Source organism: Ranitomeya imitator, chromosome 2 (assembly GCF_032444005.1).
Source record: "Ranitomeya imitator isolate aRanImi1 chromosome 2, aRanImi1.pri, whole genome shotgun sequence".
NCBI classification, from domain to species: Eukaryota; Metazoa; Chordata; class Amphibia; order Anura; family Dendrobatidae; genus Ranitomeya; species Ranitomeya imitator.
The window spans coordinates 654,414,943-654,439,235 of NC_091283.1; the positions used below are offsets into that span (position 1 = coordinate 654,414,943).

General features: G+C 45.4%; 1 protein-coding gene across 1 annotated transcript in view; it reads left to right on the top strand.

Annotated features, from left to right (window-relative positions):
- Positions 1-24,293, top strand: part of LOC138667067 (zinc finger protein 182-like) — a 117,097-nt gene that overhangs the window by 19,225 nt on the left and 73,579 nt on the right. The window contains exon 2 of the mRNA XM_069755326.1: positions 21,530-21,651. Coding sequence (XP_069611427.1) covers positions 21,530-21,651 — 122 coding nt within the window. The remainder of the gene's footprint in view (positions 1-21,529; positions 21,652-24,293) is intronic.

Below are 24,293 nucleotides of genomic sequence, written 5' to 3' on the forward strand. Positions count from 1 at the left end.
TAGGGAATTTAGATTGTGGGCCCCAGTGAGGACAGTGATGATAATGTGTGCAAAACTGTAAAGCGCTGCGGAATATGTTAGCGCTATATAAAAATAAAGATTATTATTATATCTTATCATAGAGATTTGCTTCTTTCTCCTACAGAATTGATCAGTCATTATCAAGATTTTCAATTCTGAGGTAAACTCTTTATTTGATGAGCACAGATGGCAGTTGGTGCTTATAATGTTTTTTGGAGAACTGTAACGTCGGTTCAGCACATTTTCTATGGCTGGTTTCACATTTGCAGACGAGGGCTGCGGAGTTCCTCCATTAAGCCCCTCCCACTGCCGCACCTTTTCCATTCAGCTCCGCCTATGTCGGCATGCGTCCTGCGTACCTATCTTTAACATTGGGTACACAGGCCATGCGGATGTATGCGGACGCCTCCACATGCGTCGTTTTGACGCCAACCGCAACAAAATGCAACATGTTGCGTTCGACGCAGGTCAGCGCAGCGTGAAAACGACGCATGTGGAGGCGCCGTATACATCCGCATGGCCTGCGTACCCAATGTTAAAGATAAGTATGCAGGAGGCATGCTGACATAGGCGGAGCTGAAGGAAGAGGTGCGGCAGTGGGCGGGGCTTAATGGAGGGACTCTGCAGCCCTCCGCAAAGCCCTCGTCCGCAAATGTGAAAACCAGCCTATCTGCCTCTAGCGCCTCCCTTCACAGAATTAAAAGCACCAGTTGCCGTCTCCACTGAATACAGATTGTACCTATGAATTGAGAATGACAGATCAGTCCCAGAGGAGAAAGCAGCAGATTTCTTTGATAAGAAATGTTACAAGATTTCATGTGTACTATTCATTTATAAAATAAAAATTAAAAGACACTTACTCTTTAGCATATGTTGCAGTGACAGTGACCACTGCTCAGGGATCAGTCTTCTCCTGACTTGCCTGTTTTAGCACACAACAATTTTGGACCATATGTTGTGGACAACTTTATTGTGCCGATGCTCCTTGAAATTTCTGAATAGATTGACAGTTGGCCGTTACTGTTCATCTTTTAATAGATCCCTGCACAGTGTGACACTGACAACGTTGTCTGGACACTGTCCTACCTCCAACTAGGTACATCCTGTTGTTTAACACCTTATAGACAAGGCATTTTCTTGTGTGTGTGTTTTTTTTTCTTCCCCTTCTTCAAAGAGCCATTATTTTCTTGTTGTTCTATCACTATAGTCAATATTAGGGCTTTTTATTTTTTTTAAGGCTGGGATGCAGTTTTAAACTAACACCATTTTTTCCCATAAAATGTACTGAGCAAATGGGCAAAAAAATTACAAATAGGATGAAATGCTGGAAAAAAATTGCAATTCCACCATTTTTCCTTCCTGACTCTCCAGGTCAGTGCGATTGTGGGGGGAAGGTCTCTGGTAAAATATTAACGGATTGATATGTGTCACTGAGGATGTTAGTCCATATGGCTGATTAACCCCTCTCAGCACATATTAAGGGCTCAATTTTTGTGAACAGCTGAAGAGTGGGTGGAAGCTGTTCACCTTATCTCCACCCCAGGGTGTTGTCCAAAAAGTATATGTGGAGCCTTTGGACTCATTCAGTGTTCAGTGTGTCTGGAGATGAGATTTCTAGAGCTGAACTCATATTAAAGAGAAATTAAACCTGTTTTGTATACCAAACTGAAATTGGCACTCTCATGAGTCACTATGTTTGTCAGAGCACAAAGGGTCCACCACTGGGCATATTGTGGTGACAATCCCCCTCACTCCCAAATGTTCGATTTGTCCAGATGGTCGAGCGTGTTGTTATGGACAGATTTATGGACTCCCTTCCTAAGCTGGTGCAGACTTGGGTTGCCCAGGGAGAACCCCAGAATGTAGATAACCTGGTTGGCCTAGTAGTGAGGTAACAGGAGGTCGAGAAGTCTTTAAACTGGAAACGGGGCGTTGTTGCATCCCCATACTGGGGTACCAAAAAGAAATCTCACTCTCAAAAGAAGGGTAGTAGAGCAACAACTGGGGGGGAGTTTGAGGTCCCAAGAAGCTGCTGAGGGGTTCCTAAAGGCTGCTGGTAAGGACTTAAAGGGAACCTGTCACCTGAATTTGCCGGGACCGGTTTTCGGTCATATGGGCGGAGTTTTCAGGTGTTTGATTCACCCTTTCCTTACCCGCTGGCTGCATGCTGGCCCCAATATTGGATTGAAGTTCATTCTCTGTCCTCCGTAGTCCCCCCCAAAAAAAGAGAAATTCATGAATTGCTGATTTTTGTTTAAAATAGGAATAAAAAGCAATCAAAAAATGTAATGTGCCCGAAAATGATACCTATAAAAACGTCAACTCATTCTGCAAAAAATAAAACCTTATATGACTCTGTTGGCCAAACTATGGAAAAATTATACCTCTCAAAATATGGTGATGCAAAAACAATTTTTTGCAATAAATAATAATAAGTTTTTATTTATATAGCGCCAATATATTCCACAGCGCTTTACATTATAGAGGGGACTTGTACAGACAATAGACATTACAGCAAAACAATAAATGCAGATCAAAACAGATACCAAGAGGAATGAGGGCCCTGCTCGCAAGCTTACAAACTTTGAGGATTAAGGGGAGACACACAATAAAAAGTGTCTTTTAGTGTGTGACAGCTGCCAAACATAAAAACCGCTATAAATAGTAAATCAAACCCCCCTTTATCACCACCTTAGTTAGGGAAAAATAATAAAATAAAAAAATGTACCGTATATACTCGAGTATAAGCCGACCCGAGTATAAGCCGACCCCCCCTAATTTTGCCACAAAAAACTGGGAAAACTTATTGACTCAAGTATAAGCCTAGGGTAGGAAATGCAGCAGCTACCGGTGAATTTCAAAAATAAAAATAGAGGCTCCATACCGTTCATTATTGCCCCATAGATGCTCCATATAAAGCTGTGCCCCATATAATGCTGCATACCGTTCATTATGGCCCCATAGATGCTCTGTATAAAGCTGTGCCACATATAATGCTCCATATTGTTCATTATTGCCCCATAGATGCTCCATATAAAGCTGTGCCATATATAATGCTCCATACTGTTCATTATTGCCCCATAGATGTGCCATATAAAGTTGTGCCATATATGTTGTGATAGGCAATTCAGCACCACAATGGACATAGCGGTCAGAGCACATACAGTGATCTGACAATAACCCAAAATAATAGAACGAGCTCTGAGACGTGGGAACTCTGCAGACCGCAATCCCTAATCCTCTCCAAACAACACTAGAGGCAGCCTTGGATTGCGCCTAACTCTGCCTATGCAACTCGGCACAGCCTGAGAAACTAACTAGCCTGAAGATAGAAAATAAGCCTACCTTGCCTCAGAGAAATACCCCAAAGGAAAAGGCAGCCCCCCACATATAATGACTGAGTAAGATGAAAAGACAAACGTAGGGATGAAATAGATTCAGCAAAGTGAGGCCCGACTTTCTTAAGAGCGAGGATAGGAAAGATAACTTTGCGGTCTACACAAAACCCTAAAGAAAACCACGCAAAGGGGGCAAAAAGACCCTCCGTACCGAACTAACGGCACGGAGGTACACCCTTTGCGTCCCAGAGCTTCCAGCAAAACAATTAGACAAGCTGGACAGAAAAAATAGCAAACAAATAGCAAAGAAGCACTTAGCTATGCAGAGCAGCAGGCCACAGGAATGATCCAGGGAAAAACAAGTCCAACACTGGAACATTGACAGGAAGCCAGGATCAAAGCATTAGGTGGAGTTAAGTAGAGAAGCACCTAACGACCTCACCAGATCACCTGAGGGAGGAAACTCAGAAGCCGCAGTACCACTTTCCTCCACAAACGGAAGCTCCCAGAGAGAATCAGCCAAAGTACCACTTGTGACCACAGGAGGGAGCTCTGCCACAGAATTCACAACAGTACCCCCCCCTTGAGGAGGGGTCACCGAACCCTCACCAGAGCCCCCAGGCCGACCAGGATGAGCCACATGAAAGGCACGAACAAGATCGGGAGCATGGACATCAGAGGCAAAAACCCAGGAATTATCTTCCTGAGCATAACCCTTCCATTTAACCAGATACTGGAGTTTCCGTCTTGAAACACGAGAATCCAAAATCTTCTCCACAATATACTCCAACTCCCCCTCCACCAAAACCGGGGCAGGAGGGTCAACAGATGGAACCATAGGTGCCACGTATCTCCGCAACAATGACCTATGGAATACGTTATGTATGGAAAAAGAATCTGGAAGGGTCAGACGAAAAGACACAGGATTAAGAACCTCAGAAATCCTATACGGACCAATGAAACGAGGTTTAAACTTAGGAGAGGACACCTTCATAGGAATATGACGAGAAGATAACCAAACCAGATCCCCAACACGAAGTCGGGGACCCACACGGCGTCTGCGATTAGCGAAACGTTGAGCCTTCTCCTGGGACAAGGTCAAATTGTCCACTACATGAGTCCAAATCTGCTGCAACCTGTCCACCACAGTATCCACACCAGGACAGTCCGAAGACTCAACCTGTCCTGAAGAGAAACGAGGATGGAATCCAGAATTGCAGAAAAATGGCGAAACCAAGGTATCCGACCTGGCCCGATTATTAAGGGCGAACTCAGCCAAAGGCAAAAAGGACACCCAGTCATCCTGATCGGCAGAAACAAAGCATCTCAGATAGGTTTCCAAGGTCTGATTGGTTCGTTCGGTCTGGCCATTAGTCTGAGGATGGAAAGCCGAGGAAAAAGACAAGTCAATGCCCATCCTACCACAAAAGGCTCGCCAAAACCTCGAAACAAACTGGGAACCTCTGTCAGAAACGATATTCTCTGGAATGCCATGTAAACGAACCACATGCTGGAAGAACAATGGCACCAAATCAGAGGAGGAAGGCAATTTAGACAAGGGTACCAGATGGACCATCTTAGAAAAGCGATCACAGACCACCCAAATGACTGACATCTTTTGAGAAACGGGAAGATCTGAAATAGAATCCATAGAGATGTGTCCAAGGCCTCTTCGGGACCGGCAAGGGCAAAAGCAACCCACTGGCACGAGAACAGCAGGGCTTAGCCCGAGCACAGATCCCACAGGACTGCACAAAAGTACGCATATCCCGCGACAGAGATGGCCACCAAAAGGATCTAGCCACTAACTCTCTAGTACCAAAGATTCCAGGATGACCAGCCAACACCGAACAATGAACCTCAGAGATAACTTTATTCGTCCACCTATCCGGGACAAACAGTTTCTCCGCAGGACAACGATCAGGTTTATTAGGCTGAAATTTTTGCAGCACCCGCCGCAAATCAGGGGAGATGGCAGACACAATTACTCCTTCCTTGAGGATACCCGCCGGCTCAGACAAACCCGGAGAGTCGGGCACAAAACTCCTAGACAGAGCATCCGCCTTCACATTTTTAGAGCCCGGAAGGTACGAAATCAAAAAGTCAAAACGGGCAAAAAACAGCGACCAACGAGCCTGTCTAGGATTCAACCGCTTAGCAGACTCGAGATAAGTCAAGTTCTTATGATCAGTCAATACCACCACGCGATGCTTAGCTCCTTCAAGCCAATGACGCCACTCCTCGAATGCCCACTTCATGGCCAGCAACTCTCGGTTGCCCACATCATAATTTCGCTCAGCAGGCGAAAACTTCCTGGAAAAAAAAAGCGCGTGGTTTCATCACCGAGCAATCAGAACCTCTCTGCGACAAAACAGCCCCTGCTCCAATCTCAGAAGCATCAACCTCGACCTGGAACGGAAGAGAAACATCTGGTTGACACAACACAGGGGCAGAAGAAAAATGACGCTTCAACTCCTGAAAAGCCTCCACAGCAGCAGAAGACCAATTGACCACATCAGCACCCTTCTTGGTCAAATCGGTCAATGGTTTGGCAATACTAGAAAAATTGCAGATGAAGCGACGATAAAAATTAGCAAAGCCCAGGAACTTTTGCAGACTTTTCAGAGATGTCGGCTGAGTCCAATCATGGATGGCTTGGACCTTAACAGGATCCATCTCGATAGTAGAAGGGGAAAAGATGAACCCCAAAAATGAAACCTTCTGCACACCAAAGAGACACTTTGATCCCTTCACAAACAAAGAATTAGCACGCAGGACCTGAAAAACCGTTCTGACCTGCTTCACATGAGACTCCCAATCATCCGAGAAGATCAAAATGTCATCCAAGTACACAATCAGGAATTTATCCAGGTACTCTCGGAAGATGTCATGCATAAAGGACTGAAACACTGATGGAGCATTGGCAAGTCCGAATGGCATCACTAGATACTCAAAATGACCCTCGGGCGTTTTAAATGCAGTTTTCCATTCATCGCCTCGCCTGATTCGCACCAGATTATACGCACCACGAAGATCTATCTTGGTGAACCAACTAGCCCCCTTAATCCGAGCAAACAAATCAGATAACAATGGCAAGGGACACTGAAATGTAACCGTGATCTTATTAAGAAGGCGGTAATCTATACAAGGTCTCAGCGAACCATCCTTCTTGGCTACAAAAAAGAACCCTGCTCCTAATGGCGACGATGACGGGCGAATATGCCCCTTCTCCAGGGATTCCTTCACATAACTGCGCATAGCGGTGTGCTCAGGCACGGATAAATTAAACAGTCGACCTTTTGGGAATTTACTACCAGGAATCAAATTGATAGCACAATCACAATCCCTATGCGGAGGTAGGGTATCTGACTTGGGCTCATCAAATACATCCCGGTAATCAGACAAGAATTCTGGAACCTCAGAAGGGGTGGATGACGAAATTGACAGAAATGGAACATCACCATGTACCCCCTGACAACCCCAGCTGGACACCGACATGGATTTCCAATCCAATACTGGATTATGGGCTTGTAGCCATGGCAACCCCAACACGACCACATCATGCAGATTATGCAACACCAGAAAGCGAATAACCTCCTGATGTGCAGGAGCCATGCACATGGTCAGCTGGGTCCAGTATTGAGGCTTATTCTTGGCCAAAGGCGTAGCATCAATTCCTCTCAATGGAATAGGACACTGCAAGGACTCCAAGAAAAACCCACAACGCTTAGCATATTCCAAGTCCATCAAATTCAGGGCAGCGCCTGAATCCACAAACGCCATGACAGAATACGATGACAAAGAGCAGATCAAGGTAACGGACAGAAGAAATTTTGACTGTACTGTACCAATGGTGGCAGACCTAGCGAACCGCTTAGTGCGCTTAGGACAATCAGAGATAGCATGAGTGGAATCACCACAGTAGAAACACAGCCCATTCAGACGTCTGTGTTCTTGCCGTTCAACTCTGGTCAAAGTCCTATTGCACTGCATAGGCTCAGGTTTAAGCTCAGGTAATACCGCCAAATGGTGCACAGATTTACGCTCACGCAAGCGTCGACCGATCTGAATGGCCAAAGACATAGACTCATTCAAACCAGCAGGCATAGGAAATCCCACCATGACATCCTTAAGGGCTTCAGAGAGACCCTTTCTGAATATAGCTGCCAGCGCAGATTCATTCCATTGAGTGAGCACGGACCACTTTCTAAATATCTGACAATATACCTCTATCTCATCCTGAGCTTGACAAAGAGCCAGCAAATTTTTTTCTGCCTGATCCACTGAATTAGGCTCATCGTACAGCAATCCAAGCGCCAGGAAAAACGCATCGATATTACTTAATGCAGGATCTCCTGACGCAAGAGAAAATGCCCAGTCCTGAGGGTCGCCACGCAAAAAAGAAATGACGATCCTAACCTGTTGAACTGGGTCACCAGAGGAGCGAGGTTTCAAAGCCAGAAATAGTTTACAATTATTTTTGAAACTCAGAAATTTAGTTCTATCTCCAAAAAACAAATCTGGAATAGGAATTCTCGGTTCTAGCAAAGAATTCTGAACCACAAAATCTTGAATATTTTGAACTCTTGCCGTGAGCTGATCCACACATGAAGACAGATCTTTAATGTCCATTGCTACACCTGTGTCCTGAACCACCCAAATGTCTAGGGGAAAAAAAAGGCAAAACACAGTGCAAAGAAAAAAAAATGGTCTCAGAACTTCTTTTTTCCCTCTATTGAGAATCATTAGCACTTTTGGCTTCCTGTACTGTTGCGATAGGCAATTCAGCACCACAATGGACATAGCGGTCAGAGCACATACAGTGATCTGTGTTGTGAGTTCTGTTTTTGGGCTCCCTCTGGTGGTTACTGATGGTACTGGGTGACTTGTGTTCTCTGCGGTCTCTGGTGTCCACCTGTTCCATCAGGTTATGGGTGTTTCCTATTTAACCTGGCTTTTTTGTCATTTCCTCGCCGGCTATCAATGTAATCAGCGTGTCTTTTTACCTCTGCTCCCTGCGTCTGTTATCTTCAGGACAAGCTAAGTTTTGATTTTCCTGTTCCACGTTTTGCTTACTTTTTGTCTTAGTCCAGCTTGCAGATATGTGATTCCTTGCTGCTGGTAGCTCTAGTGGGCTGAAATTACTCCTCATGTTCCATGAGTTGGCACATGAGTTCAAGTAATTTCAGGATGGTTTTTTGAAGGGTTTTTCGAAGGGTTTTTCGCTGACCGCGCAGTTCACTTTTGTATCCTCTGCTATCTAGCTTTAGCGGGCCTCATTTTTGCTGATTCTATTTTCATAACTACGTATGTGCTTTCCTCTCATTTCACCGTTATTACATGTGGGGGGCTGCTATTTCTGTGGGGTGTTTCTCTGGAGGCAAGTGAGGTCTGTGTTTCTTCTTATAGGGGAAGTTAATCCTTCGTCTGGCGCGAGACGTCTAGGAATCATCGTAGGCACGTTCCCCGGCTACTGCTAGTTGTGTGTTTAGGTTCAGGATCGCGGTCAGCTCAGGTTCCATCACCCTAGAGCTTGTTTTGTTTTTGTGCTTGTCCTTTTGTGATCCCCTGCCATTGGGATCATGACAGTATAGCCGGCCAGAAAAAATTGGTCATCGTTTTGGCTGAAGTAGGAGGAAAAGTAGTCTGAGGAAGTTTTTTTCTTTTTTTTCCCTCCTCAGTGTTTGCTGCCTAGCCTTAATTGCAGCTTGACTGCTTCTTTCCTCCTCTTAATCCTTGAATGGCTCTGACCTCAGCTGTTTATCATGGACGTCCAGAGTTTGGCTTCCAGCCTGAATAATCTTGCTGCTAAGGTTCAAAATATACAAGATTTTGTTGTACATACGCCTATGTCTGAACCTAGAATTCCTGTCCCAGAGTTTTTTTCTGGAGATAGATCTAGTTTTCTGAATTTTAGGAACAATTGCAAGTTGTTTCTTTCCTTGAAATCTCGCTCCTCTGGAGACCCTGCTCAGCAGGTCAAGATTGTTATATCTTTCCTGCGGGGTGACCCTCAGAATTGGGCATTTGCATTGGCACCAGGGGATCCTGCGTTGCTCAATGTGGATGCGTTTTTTCTGGCATTGGGTTTGCTCTATGAGGAACCTAACCTAGAGATTCAGGCTGAAAAAGCTTTATTGGCTCTCTCTCAGGGGCAAGATGAAGCAGAAATATATTGTCAGAAATTTCGGAAATGGTCGGTGCTTACTCAGTGGAATGAGTGCGCTCTGGCTGCAAAATTCAGAGATGGCCTTTCTGAGGCCATTAAAGATGTTATGGTGGGGTTCCCGGCGCCTACAGGTCTGAATGAGTCCATGACTATGGCTATTCAGATTGATCGGCGTTTACGGGAGCGCAAACCTGTGCACCATTTGGCGGTGTCTTCTGAACAGGCACCTGAGATAATGCAATGTGATAGAATTCAGTCCAGAAGTGAACGGCAAAATTATAGGCGGAAAAATGGATTGTGTTTTTATTGTGGTGATTCAGCTCATGTTATATCAGCATGCTCTAAACGCACAAAAAAGGTTGATAAGTCTGTTGCCATTGGTACTTTACAGTCTAAGTTCATTCTGTCTCTGACTCTGATTTGTTCATTATCATCCATTTCCGTCGATGCCTATGTGGATTCAGGCGCTGCCCTGAGTCTTATGGATTGGTCATTTGCCAATCGCTGTGGGTTTAGTCTGGAACCTCTGGAAGTTCCTATTCCTTTGAAAGGAATTGACTCTACACCTTTGGCTATGAATAAACCTCAGTACTGGACACAAGTGACCATGCGTATGACTCCCGTTCATCAGGAGGTGATTCGCTTCCTGGTACTGTATAATTTACATGATGTCTTAGTGCTTGGTCTGCCATGGTTACAAACTCATAACCCAGTCCTGGACTGGAAAACAATGTCTGTGTTAAGCTGGGGATGTCAGGGGGTTCATGATGATGCATCTCCGATTTCTATCGCTTCATCTACTCCTTCTGAGGTTCGGGTATTTTTGTCTGATTATCGGGAGGTTTTTGAGGAGCCTAAGCTCAGTTCGCTTCCTCCTCACAGGGATTGTGATTGTGCTATAGATTTGATTCCTGGCAGTAAATTCCCTAAAGGTCGTTTGTTCAATCTGTCAGTGCCAGAGCATACTGCTATGCGGAATTATGTTAAGGAGTCCTTGGAAAAGGGACATATCCGTCCATCTTCGTCCCCTTTGGGAGCAGGTTTTTTTTTTTGTGGCCAAAAAAGATGGTTCCTTGAAGCCTTGCATAGATTATCGTCTTTTGAATAAGATTACAGTCAAATATCAGTATCCTTTGCCATTGTTGACTGATTTGTTCGCTCACATTAAGGGGGCTAAATGGTTCACTAAGATTGATCTTCGGGGTGCGTATAATCTTGTTCGGATAAGGCAGGGTGATGAGTGGAAAACCGCATTTAATACGCCTGAGGGCCATTTCGAGTATTTGGTGATGCCTTTTGGACTTTCTAATGCTCCTTCTGTCTTCCAGTCTTTTATGCACGATATTTTCCGTGAATATCTGGATAAATTTATTATCGTGTATTTGGATGATGTTTTGGTTTTTTCTGATGACTGGGAGTCTCATGTTCAGCAGGTCAGGAAGGTGTTTCAGGTCCTGCGGGCCAATTCTTTGTTTGTAAAGGGTTCTAAATGTCTCTTTGGAGTCCAGAAGATTTCTTTTTTGGGGTATATATTTTCCCCTTCTACTATTGAGATGGATCCCGTCAAGGTTCAGGCTATTTGTGACTGGACGCAGCCTACATCTCTTAAGAGTCTACAGAAGTTCTTGGGCTTTGCTAATTTTTATCGTCGCTTCATAACTAATTTTTCTAGTGTTGTTAAGCCTTTGATGGATTTGACTAAAAAGGGTGCTGATGTTACTGATTGGTCTCCTGCGGCTGTGGAGGCCTTTCAGGAACTTAAGCGCCGGTTTTCTTCTGCTTCTGTGTTGCGTCAGCCAGATACGTCGCTTCCTTTTCAGGTTGAGGTTGATGCTTCCGAGATCGGAGCGGGGGCGGTTTTGTCACAGAGAAGCTCCGATGGCTCAGTGATGAAGCCATGTGTGTTCTTTTCTAGAAAATTTTCGCCCGCTGAACGGAATTATGTTGGTAATCGGGAGCTTTTGGCCATGAAGTGGGCATTTGAGGAGTGGCGTCATTGGCTTGAGGGTGCTAGACATCGTGTGGTGGTCTTGACTGATCACAAAAATCTGATGTACCTTGAGTCTGCCAAGCGTCTGAATCCTAGACAGGCTCGTTGGTCACTGTTTTTCTCCCGTTTCAATTTTGTGGTTTCATACCTGCCAGGTTCAAAGAATGTGAAGGCGGATGCTCTTTCTAGGAGTTTTGTGCCTGACTCCCCTGGAAATTCTGAGCCCACTGGTATCTTTAGGGATGGGGTGATTTTGTCGGCTGTCTCCCCAGACTTGCGACGTGCTTTGCAGGAGTTTCAGGCGGATAAACCTGATCGTTGTCCGCCGGAAAGACTGTTTGTTCCGGATAATTGGACCAGTAGCGTCATCTCCGAGGTCCATTCTTCTGTGTTGGCAGGTCATCCTGGAATATTTGGTACTAGAGACTTGGTGGCCAGGTCTTTTTGGTGGCCTTCCTTGTCGAGGGATGTGCGTTCTTTCGTGCAGTCTTGTGGAGTTTGCGCTCGGGCTAAGCCTTGCTGTTCTCGGGCCAGTGGATTGTTGTTACCTTTGCCTATTCCGAAGAGGCCTTGGACGCACATTTCCATGGACTTTATTTCGGATCTCCCTGTCTCTCAAAAAATGTCCGTCATATGGGTTGTGTGTGACCGCTTTTCTAAGATGGTTCATCTGGTACCCTTGCCTAAGTTACCTTCCTCCTCTGAGTTGGTCCCTCTGTTTTTTCAAAACGTGGTCCGTTTGCATGGCATTCCGGAGAACATCGTTTCTGACAGGGGATCCCAGTTTGTGTCTAGATTTTGGTGGACGTTCTGTGCTAAGATGGGCATTGATTTGTCCTTTTCGTCTGCATTCCATCCCCAGACGAATGGCCAGACGGAACGAACTAATCAGACTTTAGAAACTTATTTAAGGTGTTTTGTTTCTGCTGATCAAGATGACTGGGTTTCCTTTTTGCCGCTTGCCGAGTTTGCCCTTAATAATCGGGCTAGTTCTGCTACCTTGGTTTCTCCTTTCTTTTGTAATTCGGGGTTTCATCCTTGTTTTTCCTCTGGTCAGGTGGAGCCTTCTGATTGTCCTGGAGTGGACATGGTGGTGGATAGGTTGCATCGGATTTGGAGTCATGTGGTGGACAATTTGAAGTTGTCCCAGGAGAGGGCTCAGCAGTTTGCTAATCGCCGTCACCGCGTGGGTCCTCGACTTCTTGTTGGGGACTTGGTGTGGTTGTCTTCTCGTTTTGTTCCTATGAAGGTCTCTTCTCCTAAGTTCAAGCCTCGGTTCATCGGTCCCTATAGGATCTTGGAAATTCTTAACCCTGTGTCGTTTCGTTTGGATCTCCCGGCATCGTTTGCTATTCATAATGTGTTCCATCGGTCGTTGTTGCGGAAGTATGAGGTACCTGTCGTTCCTTCGCTTGAGCCTCCTGCTCCGGTGCTGGTGGAGGGTGAATTGGAGTATGTTGTGGAGAAGATCTTGGATTCTCGTGTTTCCAGACGGAAACTCCAGTATTTGGTCAAGTGGAAGGGTTATGGTCAGGAGGATAATTCTTGGGTGATTGCCTCTGATGTTCATGCTGCCGATTTGGTCCGTGCTTTTCATAGGGCTCATCCTGGTCGCCCTGGTGGTTCTCGTGAGGGTTCAGTGACCCCTCCTCAAGGGGGGTACTGTTGTGAGTTCTGTTTTTGGGCTCCCTCTGGTGGTTACTGATGGTACTGGGTGACTTGTGTTCTCTGCGGTCTCTGGTGTTCACCTGTTCCATCAGGTTATGGGTGTTTCCTATTTAACCATGTTTTTTTGTCATTTCCTCGCCGGCTATCAATGTAATCAGCGTGTCTTTTTACCTCTGCTCCCTGCGTCTGTTATCTTCAGGACAAGCTAAGTTTTGATTTTCCTGTTCCACGTTTTGCTTACTTTTTGTCTTAGTCCAGCTTGCAGATGTGATTCCTTGCTGCTGGTAGCTCTAGTGGGCTGAAATTACTCCTCATGTTCCATGAGTTGGCACATGAGTTCAAGTAATTTCAGGATGGTTTTTTGAAGGGTTTTTCGCTGACCGCGCAGTTCACTTTTGTATCCTCTGCTATCTAGCTTTAGCGGGCCTCATTTTTGCTGATTCTATTTTCATAACTACGTATGTGCTTTCCTCTCATTTCACCGTTATTACATGTGGGGCGCTGCTATTTCTGTGGGGTGTTTCTCTGGAGGCAAGTGAGGTCTGTGTTTCTTCTTATAGGGGAAGTTAATCCTTCGGCTGGCGCGAGACGTCTAGGAATCATCGTAGGCACGTTCCCCGGCTACTGCTAGTTGTGTGTTTAGGTTCAGGATCGCGGTCAGCTCAGGTTCCATCACCCTAGAGCTTGTTTTGTTTTTGTGCTTGTCCTTTTGTGATCTCCTGCCATTAGGATCATGACAGATCTGACAGTAACCCAAAATAATAGAACGAGCTCTGAGACGTGGGAACTCTGCAGACCGCAATCCCTAATCCTCTCCAAACAACACTAGAGGCAGCCGTGGATTGCGCCTAACTCTGCCTATGCAACTCGGCACAGCCTGAGAAACTAACTAGCCTGAAGATAGAAAATAAGCCTACCTTGCCTCAGAGAAATACCCCAAAGGAAAAGGCAGCCCCCCACATATAATGACTGTGAGTAAGATGAAAAGACAAACGTAGGGATGAAATAGATTCAGCAAAGTGAGGCCCGACTTTCTTAAGAGCGAGGATAGGAAAGATAACTTTGCGGTCTACACAAAACCCTAAAGAAAACCACGCAAAGGGGGCAAAAAGACCCTCCGTACCGAACTAACGGCACGGAGGTACACCCTTTGCGTCCCAGAGCTTCCAGCAAAACAATTAGACAAGCTGGACAGAAAAAATAGCAAACAAATAGCAAAGAAGCACTTAGCTATGCAGAGCAGCAGGCCACAGGAATGATCCAGGGAAAAACAAGTCCAACACTGGAACATTGACAGGAAGCCAGGATCAAAGTAGAGAAGCACCTAACGACCTCACCAGATCACCTGAGGGAGGAAACTCAGAAGCCGCAGTACCACTTTCCTCCACAAACGGAAGCTCCCAGAGAGAATCAGCCAAAGTACCACTTGTGACCACAGGAGGGAGCTTTGCCACAGAATTCACAACACATATAGTGCTCTGCACCGTTCATTATTGCCCCGTAGATGTGCCATAGAAAGCTCTGCCATATAGTGCTCTGCACCGTTCATTATTGCCCCATAGTTGTGCCATATAAAGCTGTGTCATATAGTGCTCTGCACCGTTCACTATTGCCCCATAGATGTGCCATATAAAACACTGCCATATAGTGCTCTGCACCGTTCATTATTGCCCCATAGATGTGCCATAGAAAGCTCTGCCATATAGTGCTCTGCACCGTTCATTATTGCCCCATAGATGTGCCATAGAAAGCTCTGCCATATAGTGCTCTGCACCGTTCATTATTGCCCCATAGATGTGCCATGGAAAGCTCTGCCATATAGTACTCTGCACCGTTCATTATTGCCCCATAGATGTGCCATAGAAAGCTCTGCCATATAATGCTCTGCACCGTTCATTATTGCCCCATAGATGTGCCATAGAAAGCTCTGCCATATAGTGCTCTGCACCGTTCATTATTGCCCCATAGATGTGCCACATAAAACTGTGCTACCGTTATATATAATGCTGCTGCAATAAAAAAAAAAGCCATACTCACCTCTCTTGCTTGCAGCTCCTCAGCGTCCCGTCTCGGCGTCTCTCCGCACTGACTGATCAGGCAGAGGGCGGCGCGCACACTATACGTCATCGCGCCCTCTGACCTGCACAGTCAGAGCCAGAGGACGGGAAGATGGAGCGGCGCCCGGCGTGTGGAACGTGGACAGGTGAATATGTAATACTTACCTGCTCCCGGCGTCCCGCTCCTTCTCCTGGACAGCTGGTCTTTGGGTGCCGCAGCTTCTTCCTCTGTCAGCGGTCACCGTTCCCGCTCATTAGAGGAATGAATATGCGGCTCCACCCCTATAGGAGTGGAGTCCATATTCATAAGTTTAATGAGCGGTCCCACGTGACCGCTGAACAGGGGAAGAGCTGCAGCACCGAAGACCGTGGGACGGGCAGGGGGAGCGCCGGGACTAGGTGAGTATGCGACAGACCTCTCTCCCCCTCACCCGCTGGCCCCACCGCCGACCGTGACTCAAGTATAAGCCGAGAGGGGCACTTTCAGCCCAAAAATTTGGGTTGAAAATCTCAGCTTATACTCGAGTATATACGGTATGTATTTCCATTTCCCATTAGGGTTAGGGTTGGAGTCAGAATTGGGGCATTTCCACTGTTTAGGCACATCAAGCCTCTCCAAACATGACATGGCGTCTGATCTCAATTCCAGCCAATTTTGCATTGAAAAGCCAAACGGCGCTCCTTGCTTTCAGAACTCTGCCGTTTGCCCAAACAGTGGTTTACCTGCCCATATAAGGGGTATCAGCGTACTCAGGAGAAATTGCACAACAACTTTTGGGGTCTAATTTCTCCGTGGTAAAATTTAAAAAATTGGATCTGAAGTAATTTTTTGTGAAAAAAAGAGTTAAATGTTAATTTTTTTTTTTTAAACATTCCAAAAATTCCTATGAAGCACTGAAATTTTACCACTAGCATGAAGTACAATATGTCACAAGAAAACAGTGTCAGAATCACAGGGATCCATAGAAGCATTCCAGAGTTATTACCTCATAAAGGGACAGTGGTCAGAATTGTAAAAATTGGCCCGGTCATTAACATGTAAACCACCCTCGGGGGTAAAGGGGTTAAGAGGGCGGGAGCGCATGTGCACGTGCCCTAAGGACATGGCTAGAGGACCGGCTGGAAGCATGCCGAGCATGGGGAAGGGAAGGACTGACCGCAGCATGGGTGAGTGAAGAGACACATCGGCGACCCTGCCTGTCAGAGCAGGAATCCGACGTGGTGCCAACACTACCCCCCTTTACGTCCCCTCCTCTTCAAGCCATCTAGGAAGTTCCTGAGAAGAATCGAAGCGTGAATATTCTCCTTAGGCTCCCAGGACCTTTCTTCAGGACCAAATCCCTAACAGTCAGAAGGAAGAAGGTCTTGCTGCTCACCTTCTTCATGGCCAAGATGTTCTCCACTTAAAAAACATCATCCAAGGCTGTTGGCATGGGCGTGGTACTGGGATCCTTGAAGAAGGGACTCAGGATGACCGGCTTTTGTAGAGATACATGGAAGGAATTGGGAATCCGCAGAGAAGGAGGCAACTTCAATTTATAGGAGACCTCGTTGATCCACTTCAACACCTCGAAAGGCCTGATAAAATGAGGACCCAACTTGTAAAATGGAACTTTCAGCCAGACGTACCTGGACGAAAGCCCTACTTTGTCACCAGGATGGAAGCACAGAGGATCCAGACGCCTTTTGTTTGCATGTCTCTTTATACGGGCGGAGGACTCTGCTAAAGTGACTTTTGTGTCCCCCCGCAACTTCACAAAATCCTTGGAGAGGACATCTGCCGCAGGGACATCAGAAGAAACTGTCACCGGGAGGGGAACCTTGGGTTGCTGACTCAACACAATGTAGAACAGAGATTCTCCCGAGGCTTCACCAACATGATAGTTGTATGATCAGTTTCACCCAATCATTATGGTGGGCATTGACGAAGTATCGCAGGTAATTTCCCAGGACCTGGTTGTCACGCTCCACTTTCTCTGTTTTCTTCGTTCAGGCCTTTGGGGAATATTTGTAGAATTGCGTACAAAGAGCCTTTCTCACAATTGTGTATTTTCAATACATTGGTGAATAGGTATATATGTATGTGTGTAAAATATATATATATATATATATATATATATATATATATATATATATATATATATATATATACACACACACGTGTTTGTGTGTGTGTGTGTGTGTGTATATATATATATATATATATATATATATATATATACACACACACACACACGTGTTTGTGTGTGTGTAATAAATATATATATATATTTTTTTTTATTCCACACACACACATTATGTGTATATATGTGTGTGTGTATATATATATATATATATATATATATATATATATATATATATATATATATATATATATATATAATTTTTTTTTTTTTTTTTTTTGTGCTTGAAACCACAGCTCTTGCAATACATTATATTTTGATTCATATGTCTATTGTATTCAAATTGGTTTCATTATGTCTTTTATGTCCAGAGTGTTTCTTTGTGCTAGATCAATCAAGTATCCTATTTATAGAGGTACTGGCACCCGGGGTGACACCCAGGGCCGTATTTGCCACTAGGCATGTGAGGGCACGTGCCTAGGGTGGGGACAATGCAGGGGGCGGCACCTGAGCAAGGTTTTTTTTTTTTTTTTTTTTTTTAAAGCTGGGTCACCTCCCGAACGACCCCGCCCCAACTGGAGCATCATGTGTGGCCATTATACAGTATGGAGCACTGTGTGGCCATATTTTTTTTGTTTATAATTATTGTATATAAAAGTGTGATCAGCAGTGCTAAATGGCTGTGGTTGGGACGTGGATATGGGTGTGACTAGTTGTGAAATGGGTGTGGTCAGAGGTGTGGCCTAAAATTTGCCGCGGCGCACTACGTGCGCCACAAACTTCATAACTCCTTCCCTTTTTCAAAAGTTGGGAGGTATGGTACCGCATTTGCCAGATCATGGCAAGTGCCGCAAATCCCATAGGGAATGAATGAGGTTGAACGCAGTGTTGCCGTAAGTGATCCGGTACGCGGCAGATGCAGAAAAACTGCCGGATCTGATGCAAAAGGCGACTGCCGATAGTGTCTTACTCACCAAAGTGGGAGGCAGCACTAAAAGTGCCTAGGGCAGCAGAAACTCTAAATACGGCCCTGGTGACACCCCATTAGGGGGTATGTCTTCATTTTAAATGGTTTTAATTAAATTGTTGGTGTGTTTTGATTCTAATAAAAGTTGTTACCTTTTTTTTATAAATTTTTGAGTGGTCCCTGGTTTATAGTATGTTTCTTTTCTTTCTAGTGCAGTGTTTGTATCAGAGTGCAGCAGGCAGGTTCTGCAGTAGAGTGCTGCAGGCAAGGTCTGCATTAGAGTGCAGCAAGCAGGGTCTGCAGTTGAGTGCAGCGGGGACTGGTATGCAACCTTACACAACTTAGACTGCAAAACAGGAAGGTTACTCAGGCTCTTCCTCAGTGGAGAAGACGCAATATATGCGCAATGTCCCATAGCCATTGGCTGGGAAGGAAATAGCCAGTGCATGCCCTGGCCCTTTAAGAGGGTGGGAGCTCACGCATGCGTGCCCTAAGGACATGGCTAGAGGAGCAGCTGGAAGCATGCCGAGCATAGAGAAGGGAAGGACTGACCGCAGCATGGGTGAGTGAAGAGACATGCCAGCGACCCTGCCTGTCAGAGCAGGGATCCGACATGGTGCTAACACTTCCCTTCGTGTCACCTTGATCTGTCTCCAGTCTTGTTTTCCAAGGGGGGCACGTACTTCGGTTGTTCTTACTGGTTGTATAGCCAAGCATTTCCATGATTGCTGAAGCAGTAGTATAGATCAGTTTATTAGTTTGAGTTATGGTGGTGGTAGGTATTGATGCAAGTGCTCTATTGGCATCTTCTAGCATACTGTCTGGTGGTGTTTCTTTGCTGAGCTTTGGCAGTCGATCTCTGGTATTGATGGTATTTAGTTTATCTGAGATCTTCTATTTCAGATCAGCTGCAGTGCTCTCTAGTTGCAGGATTGGATCAGGGGGTTGGACATATTGATCTTCCAGGTCTTCACGTGGGGTGGATCTGCAATGGGGGAGTTGATCCATCTCAAGTTGTGATAATAGCTTTCTCTTTATGATATTGAAACTTTGGGTGACTAGTTGTTTCTCAGTCAGTGGACATGCAGGTCTTGTATCCATCCTCATACGCTTCATATATCCTCCATCATTTGTTCTGCTGTTATACAACCCCTGGCAAAAATTATGGAATCACACTGTAAATTTTCATACCCAAAAATAACAGCTGCATCAAATTAGATCTGCTCGTTAGTCTGCATCTAAAAAGGAGTGATCACACCTTGGAGAGCTGTTGCCCCAAGTGGACTGACATGAATCATGGCTCCAAAAGGAGAGATGTCAATTGAAACAAAGGAGATGATTATCAAACCCTTAAAAGAGGGTAAATCATCATGCAGTGTTGCAAAAGATGTCGGTTGTTCACAGTCAGCTGTGTCTAAAATCTGGACCAAATACAAACATGGGAAGGTTGTTAAAGGCAAACATACTGGTAGACCAAGGAAGACATCAAAGCGTCAAGACCGGAAACTTCAAGCAATATGTCTCCAAAACAGGAAATGCACAACAAAACATATGAGGAACAAATGAGTGGAAACTTGCCGGGCGCCACCTCCTCTTCCTGCATTATCGTTCCTGGCGCCTGCTCTGTAAGTTTTTTTTTTTTTTTTTCCCAGGCATGCGCAGTTGCGCTGCCCTTCGTACTTACAGCGCAGGTGCCAGGAACTATAATGCAGGAAGAGGAGGCTGCACCCGGCGCGCACAAGCCAGGAGTGATGGCTGTGCTGCGTCTCATTAGAAAGTCCCGCCTCCGGGACGGATTCAAGGTATGTGGGGGCAAATTTTATAAGTGTTTATTTCAGCGTGTGCAGGCATTTGTAACTAAAGAGCCACCTTGTCAGAATGCAGCATTAGTGCTGCACAAGGTGGCTCTTTTAGTTACAAATGCCTGAGGGGGGTGACAGGTTCCCTTTAATCAAATGATGTCACAGACCTAATGTAAAATAGAACTAACTGGATATAAAAGCCAAAATGAGAAACTGTAAGTACGCGTTGCTATATAATATAATGACTGCAATTGATTCAAAAGAGAAACATTTTGATGGGAGGAATGCTTCATTAATACAGACACAATTTTGTTCCCATATTAATGCTGCAAGTCCTAATCTGAAGACTTTAACAGCATAATTCTGATCTATGACACTTAAAGGGAATTTGACACCAGGTTTTTGCTACCTCATCTGACAGCATGATGTTTGGGGCAGAGACCCTGATTCCAATGATGTATCACTTAGTTTACTTGGTGCGGCCATTCTGATACAATCAGAGTTCTTAGATGTAACATGAAGCAGAACTGAGACACCTAACCCTGCCCCCAACTAGCTCTCTGTGTACACTGTCTATTGGCAGTGAGCTGTTCGGAGGAGGGTGCATGGTCAGACCACTTGGCAATTAACACATTGCTGAAATCAGTGTTTTAACCCCTACCTTATGCTTTCCTCAGATTACATAGCAAAAAAACCTGCTGATAGATTCCCTTTAAAGAGTAGCTATCATTTTATTTTTATAAATCAATAGTACACATGAAAATAAGAAAGATTGTAATATATCTTATCAGATAAATCTGCTTCTTTCGCCTCCTGAATTGATCTCTCATTTTCATTTCACGGATAAAATGTTTGCAGTGAAGACCGATTTCCCCATTTCTGAGATGGATGACAGTTGGAGCTTTTAGATTTCTATGGAGTGGGGAAGCTAGGGACACAGACAATGTGCTACAAGTTCTCCATAGAAATATATGTGCACCATCCGTCACCTTGTATCTCCTGTTAATTCACTGAATGCAGATTTTCCCCATAAATTGAGAATGAAAGATCAGTCCTGGAGGAGAAAGAAGCAGATTTCTCTGATAAGAAATATTAGTTTCTTATTTTTAACTGTACTATTGATTTATGGGAAGAAAAAAGTTAAAACAGCAGCTACTATTCAAGTTTGGGTAATTAGGCAGCAACTTGTGACCACATTACGCCCGTGTGAAATTTGCCTTCACGTGGTTATTTCTGCACTCTGGTGTAGGGAATTCTATAGGGTGCAGCTTGCTTTTTATATTTCTATACATTTCCTGGTATGAGTTTTCTGATACAATTTAAATCGGTAGAATAATGTAATACATATAGGATGTAAATCTTAGTTTTATTTAACTTCTCCTTTTTTTCGCTAGGTCCTTTAACAAAAAAAAATATTGTCCTGACTGCCCCACTAAGGATGGAAATAAAGAGAAAACAGATGACTGAGAGAATATTAAATCTCACCCTAGAGATGATCTACCTGCTGACCGGTGAGGTGAGGGGTTGTAGGAAGCGTCATGTTTTCTGTTAAAGAAGGAACACTAAACACTGAAAATTCACAAAAAATAAAAACATACCAGCAATTCCTGTTCATTTCCCAACCGCTACTATAGCGGTGTGCATCATCATTCCTTTATTCCGATGTGCGATTTTATTTAAATAAAATACGGGGACATACAATTATGACTTTGATGTGCACTCGCAAGCCAAGTCTGCATCTTTCTGGCAGGTGATAGCTGTGATAATCAGCCATCATCTGCATCAAACAGGTGGAGTGGAGCTGTGCTCCGGCTGTTAGAGAGAATCCGTCAGCAAGTTTTTGCTATGTAATCTGAGGACAGCATGAGGTAGGGGTTAAAACACAGAATTCAAGGATGTCACTTTTCACGCTGTGCACTGTTTACTTACACTGAAGATTTTATCATTAGGGCATTATCATTGTTGTGACTAGCTGGCACTAGTCTTCCGACTCAGCCCCTTCCTGTAATAAGCATTTTACTGTCTTTAGCAATGTACATACATAGACTTGTGTGGACTGGGTTAGCTTTCTCAGCTCTGCCGCATCCTACATCTAAAGACTAAAGATATGAACTGGGACACAGACTGATGTGCATGCAACATGTAAGCGCACGTTCACACTGGCCACTGAACAGAAACAAACCAAGGACAGAAACATAATGATTAAATACCCTGCAGTAAATAAATAAACAGCGTTGTGCATGAAAATAATATACGGTACTTGGTTAATATGTTTTTTTTATTAAAAAAAAAGAAAAGCAAAAGCCATCCCACCATGTCACGGTGTCTCTAACTGGGACTGTCCTAACTCTAATATTAACCCCTTAGCGACCGCCGATACGCCTTTTAACGGCGGCCGCTAAGGGTACTTAAACCACAGCGCCGTTAATTAACGGCGCTGTGGAAAAAGTCCATAGCGCCCCCCAGAGGCCGATTTTCTCCGGTGTCTCGGCTGCCGAGGGTAGCCGAGACCCCAGAGAGCATTTGCGATCGCCGGTAATTAACCGTTTACCGGCGATCGCAAAAAAAAAAAAAAAAGCGATCTCTTTTTAATTTCTCTGTCCTCCGATGTGATCGCACATCGGAGGACAGAGAAAAGGGGTCCCAGGTGGCCCCCCAATACTCACCTAGCTCCCCCGATGCTCCTCGTGTCTCCCGGTGGGCGCCGCCATCTTCAAAATGGCGGGCGCATGCGCAGTGCGCCCGCCGGCCGGCACCGGGAGAATCTTTGGGGTCTCGGCTGCCGGGGGTAGCCGAGACCCCAAAGAGCACGATCGGGGTCGGTATTACCGACCCCTGTTTTGCGATCGCCGGTAATTAACTGTTTACCGGCGACCGCAAAAAAAAAAAAAAAAGTAAAGTGTAATTCTCTGTCCTCTGATGTGATCGCACATCAGAGGACAGAGAAATAGGGGGATTCAGGGACCCTAGCATACTCACCTAGGTCCCTGGATCCTCTTGCTGCTCCTCCTGGCCGCCGGCAGCAGAACATGGCGGACGCATGCCCAGTGCGCCCGCCATCTGTCTCCATCTGCCGGCCGGCAGGAGAACAGCAGTTGGGGCTAAAATTAGGGGTAGGGTTAGGGGTAGGGTTAGGGTAGGGGTAGGGTTAGGGGTAGGGTTAGGTTAGGGGTAGGGTTAGGGGTAGGGTTAGGGGTAGGGGTAGGGGTAGGGTTAGGTTAGGGGTAGGGTTAGGGGTAGGGTTAGGTTAGGGGTAGGGTTAGGTTAGGGGTAGGGTTAGGTTAGGGGTAGGGTTAGGGGTAGGGTTAGGTTAGGGTTAGGGGTAGGGTTAGGTTAGGGGTAGGGTTAGGGGTAGGGTTAGGTTAGGGGTAGGGTTAGGTTAGGGGTAGGGCTAGGGTTGGGGCTAAATTTAGGGTTAGGGTTGGGGCTAAATTTAGGGTTAGGGTTGGGGCTAAACTTAGGGTTAGGCTTCTTTCACACTTACGTCGGTACGGGGCCGTTGCAATGCGTCGGCCCGACACACCGACGCACGTTGTGAAAATTGTGCACAACGTGGGCAGCAGCTGTAGTTTTTCAACACATCCGCTGCCCAATCTATGTCCTGGGGAGGAGGGGGCGGAGTTACGGCCACGCATGCGCGGTCAGAAATGGCGGATGCGACGTACAAAAAAACGTTTCATTGAACGTTTTTTGTGCCGACGCTCCGCCAAAACACAACTGATCCAGTGCACGACGGACGCGACGTGTGGCCATCCGTCACGATCCGTCGGCAATACAAGTCTATGGGCAAAAAACGCATCCTGCGGGCACATTTGCAGGATCCGTTTCTTGTCCAAAACGACGGATTGCGACGGAATGCCAAACGACGCAAGTGTGAAAGTAGCCCTAGGGCTAGGGTTAGGGTTGGGGCTAAAGTTAGGGCTAGGGTTGGGGCTAAAGTTAGGGTTAGAGCTGGGATTAGGGTTAGGGTTTGGATTAGGGTTCGTATTAGGGTTAGGGTTGGCATTAGGGTTACGCTTGGGATTAGGGTTAGGTTTGGGATTAGGGTTAAGGTTAGGGTTGTGATTAGGGGTGTATTGGGATTAGGGTTAGGTTTGAGGTTAGGGTTGAGATTAGGATTAGGGGTGTGTTGGATTTAGGGTTTTGATTAGGGTTATG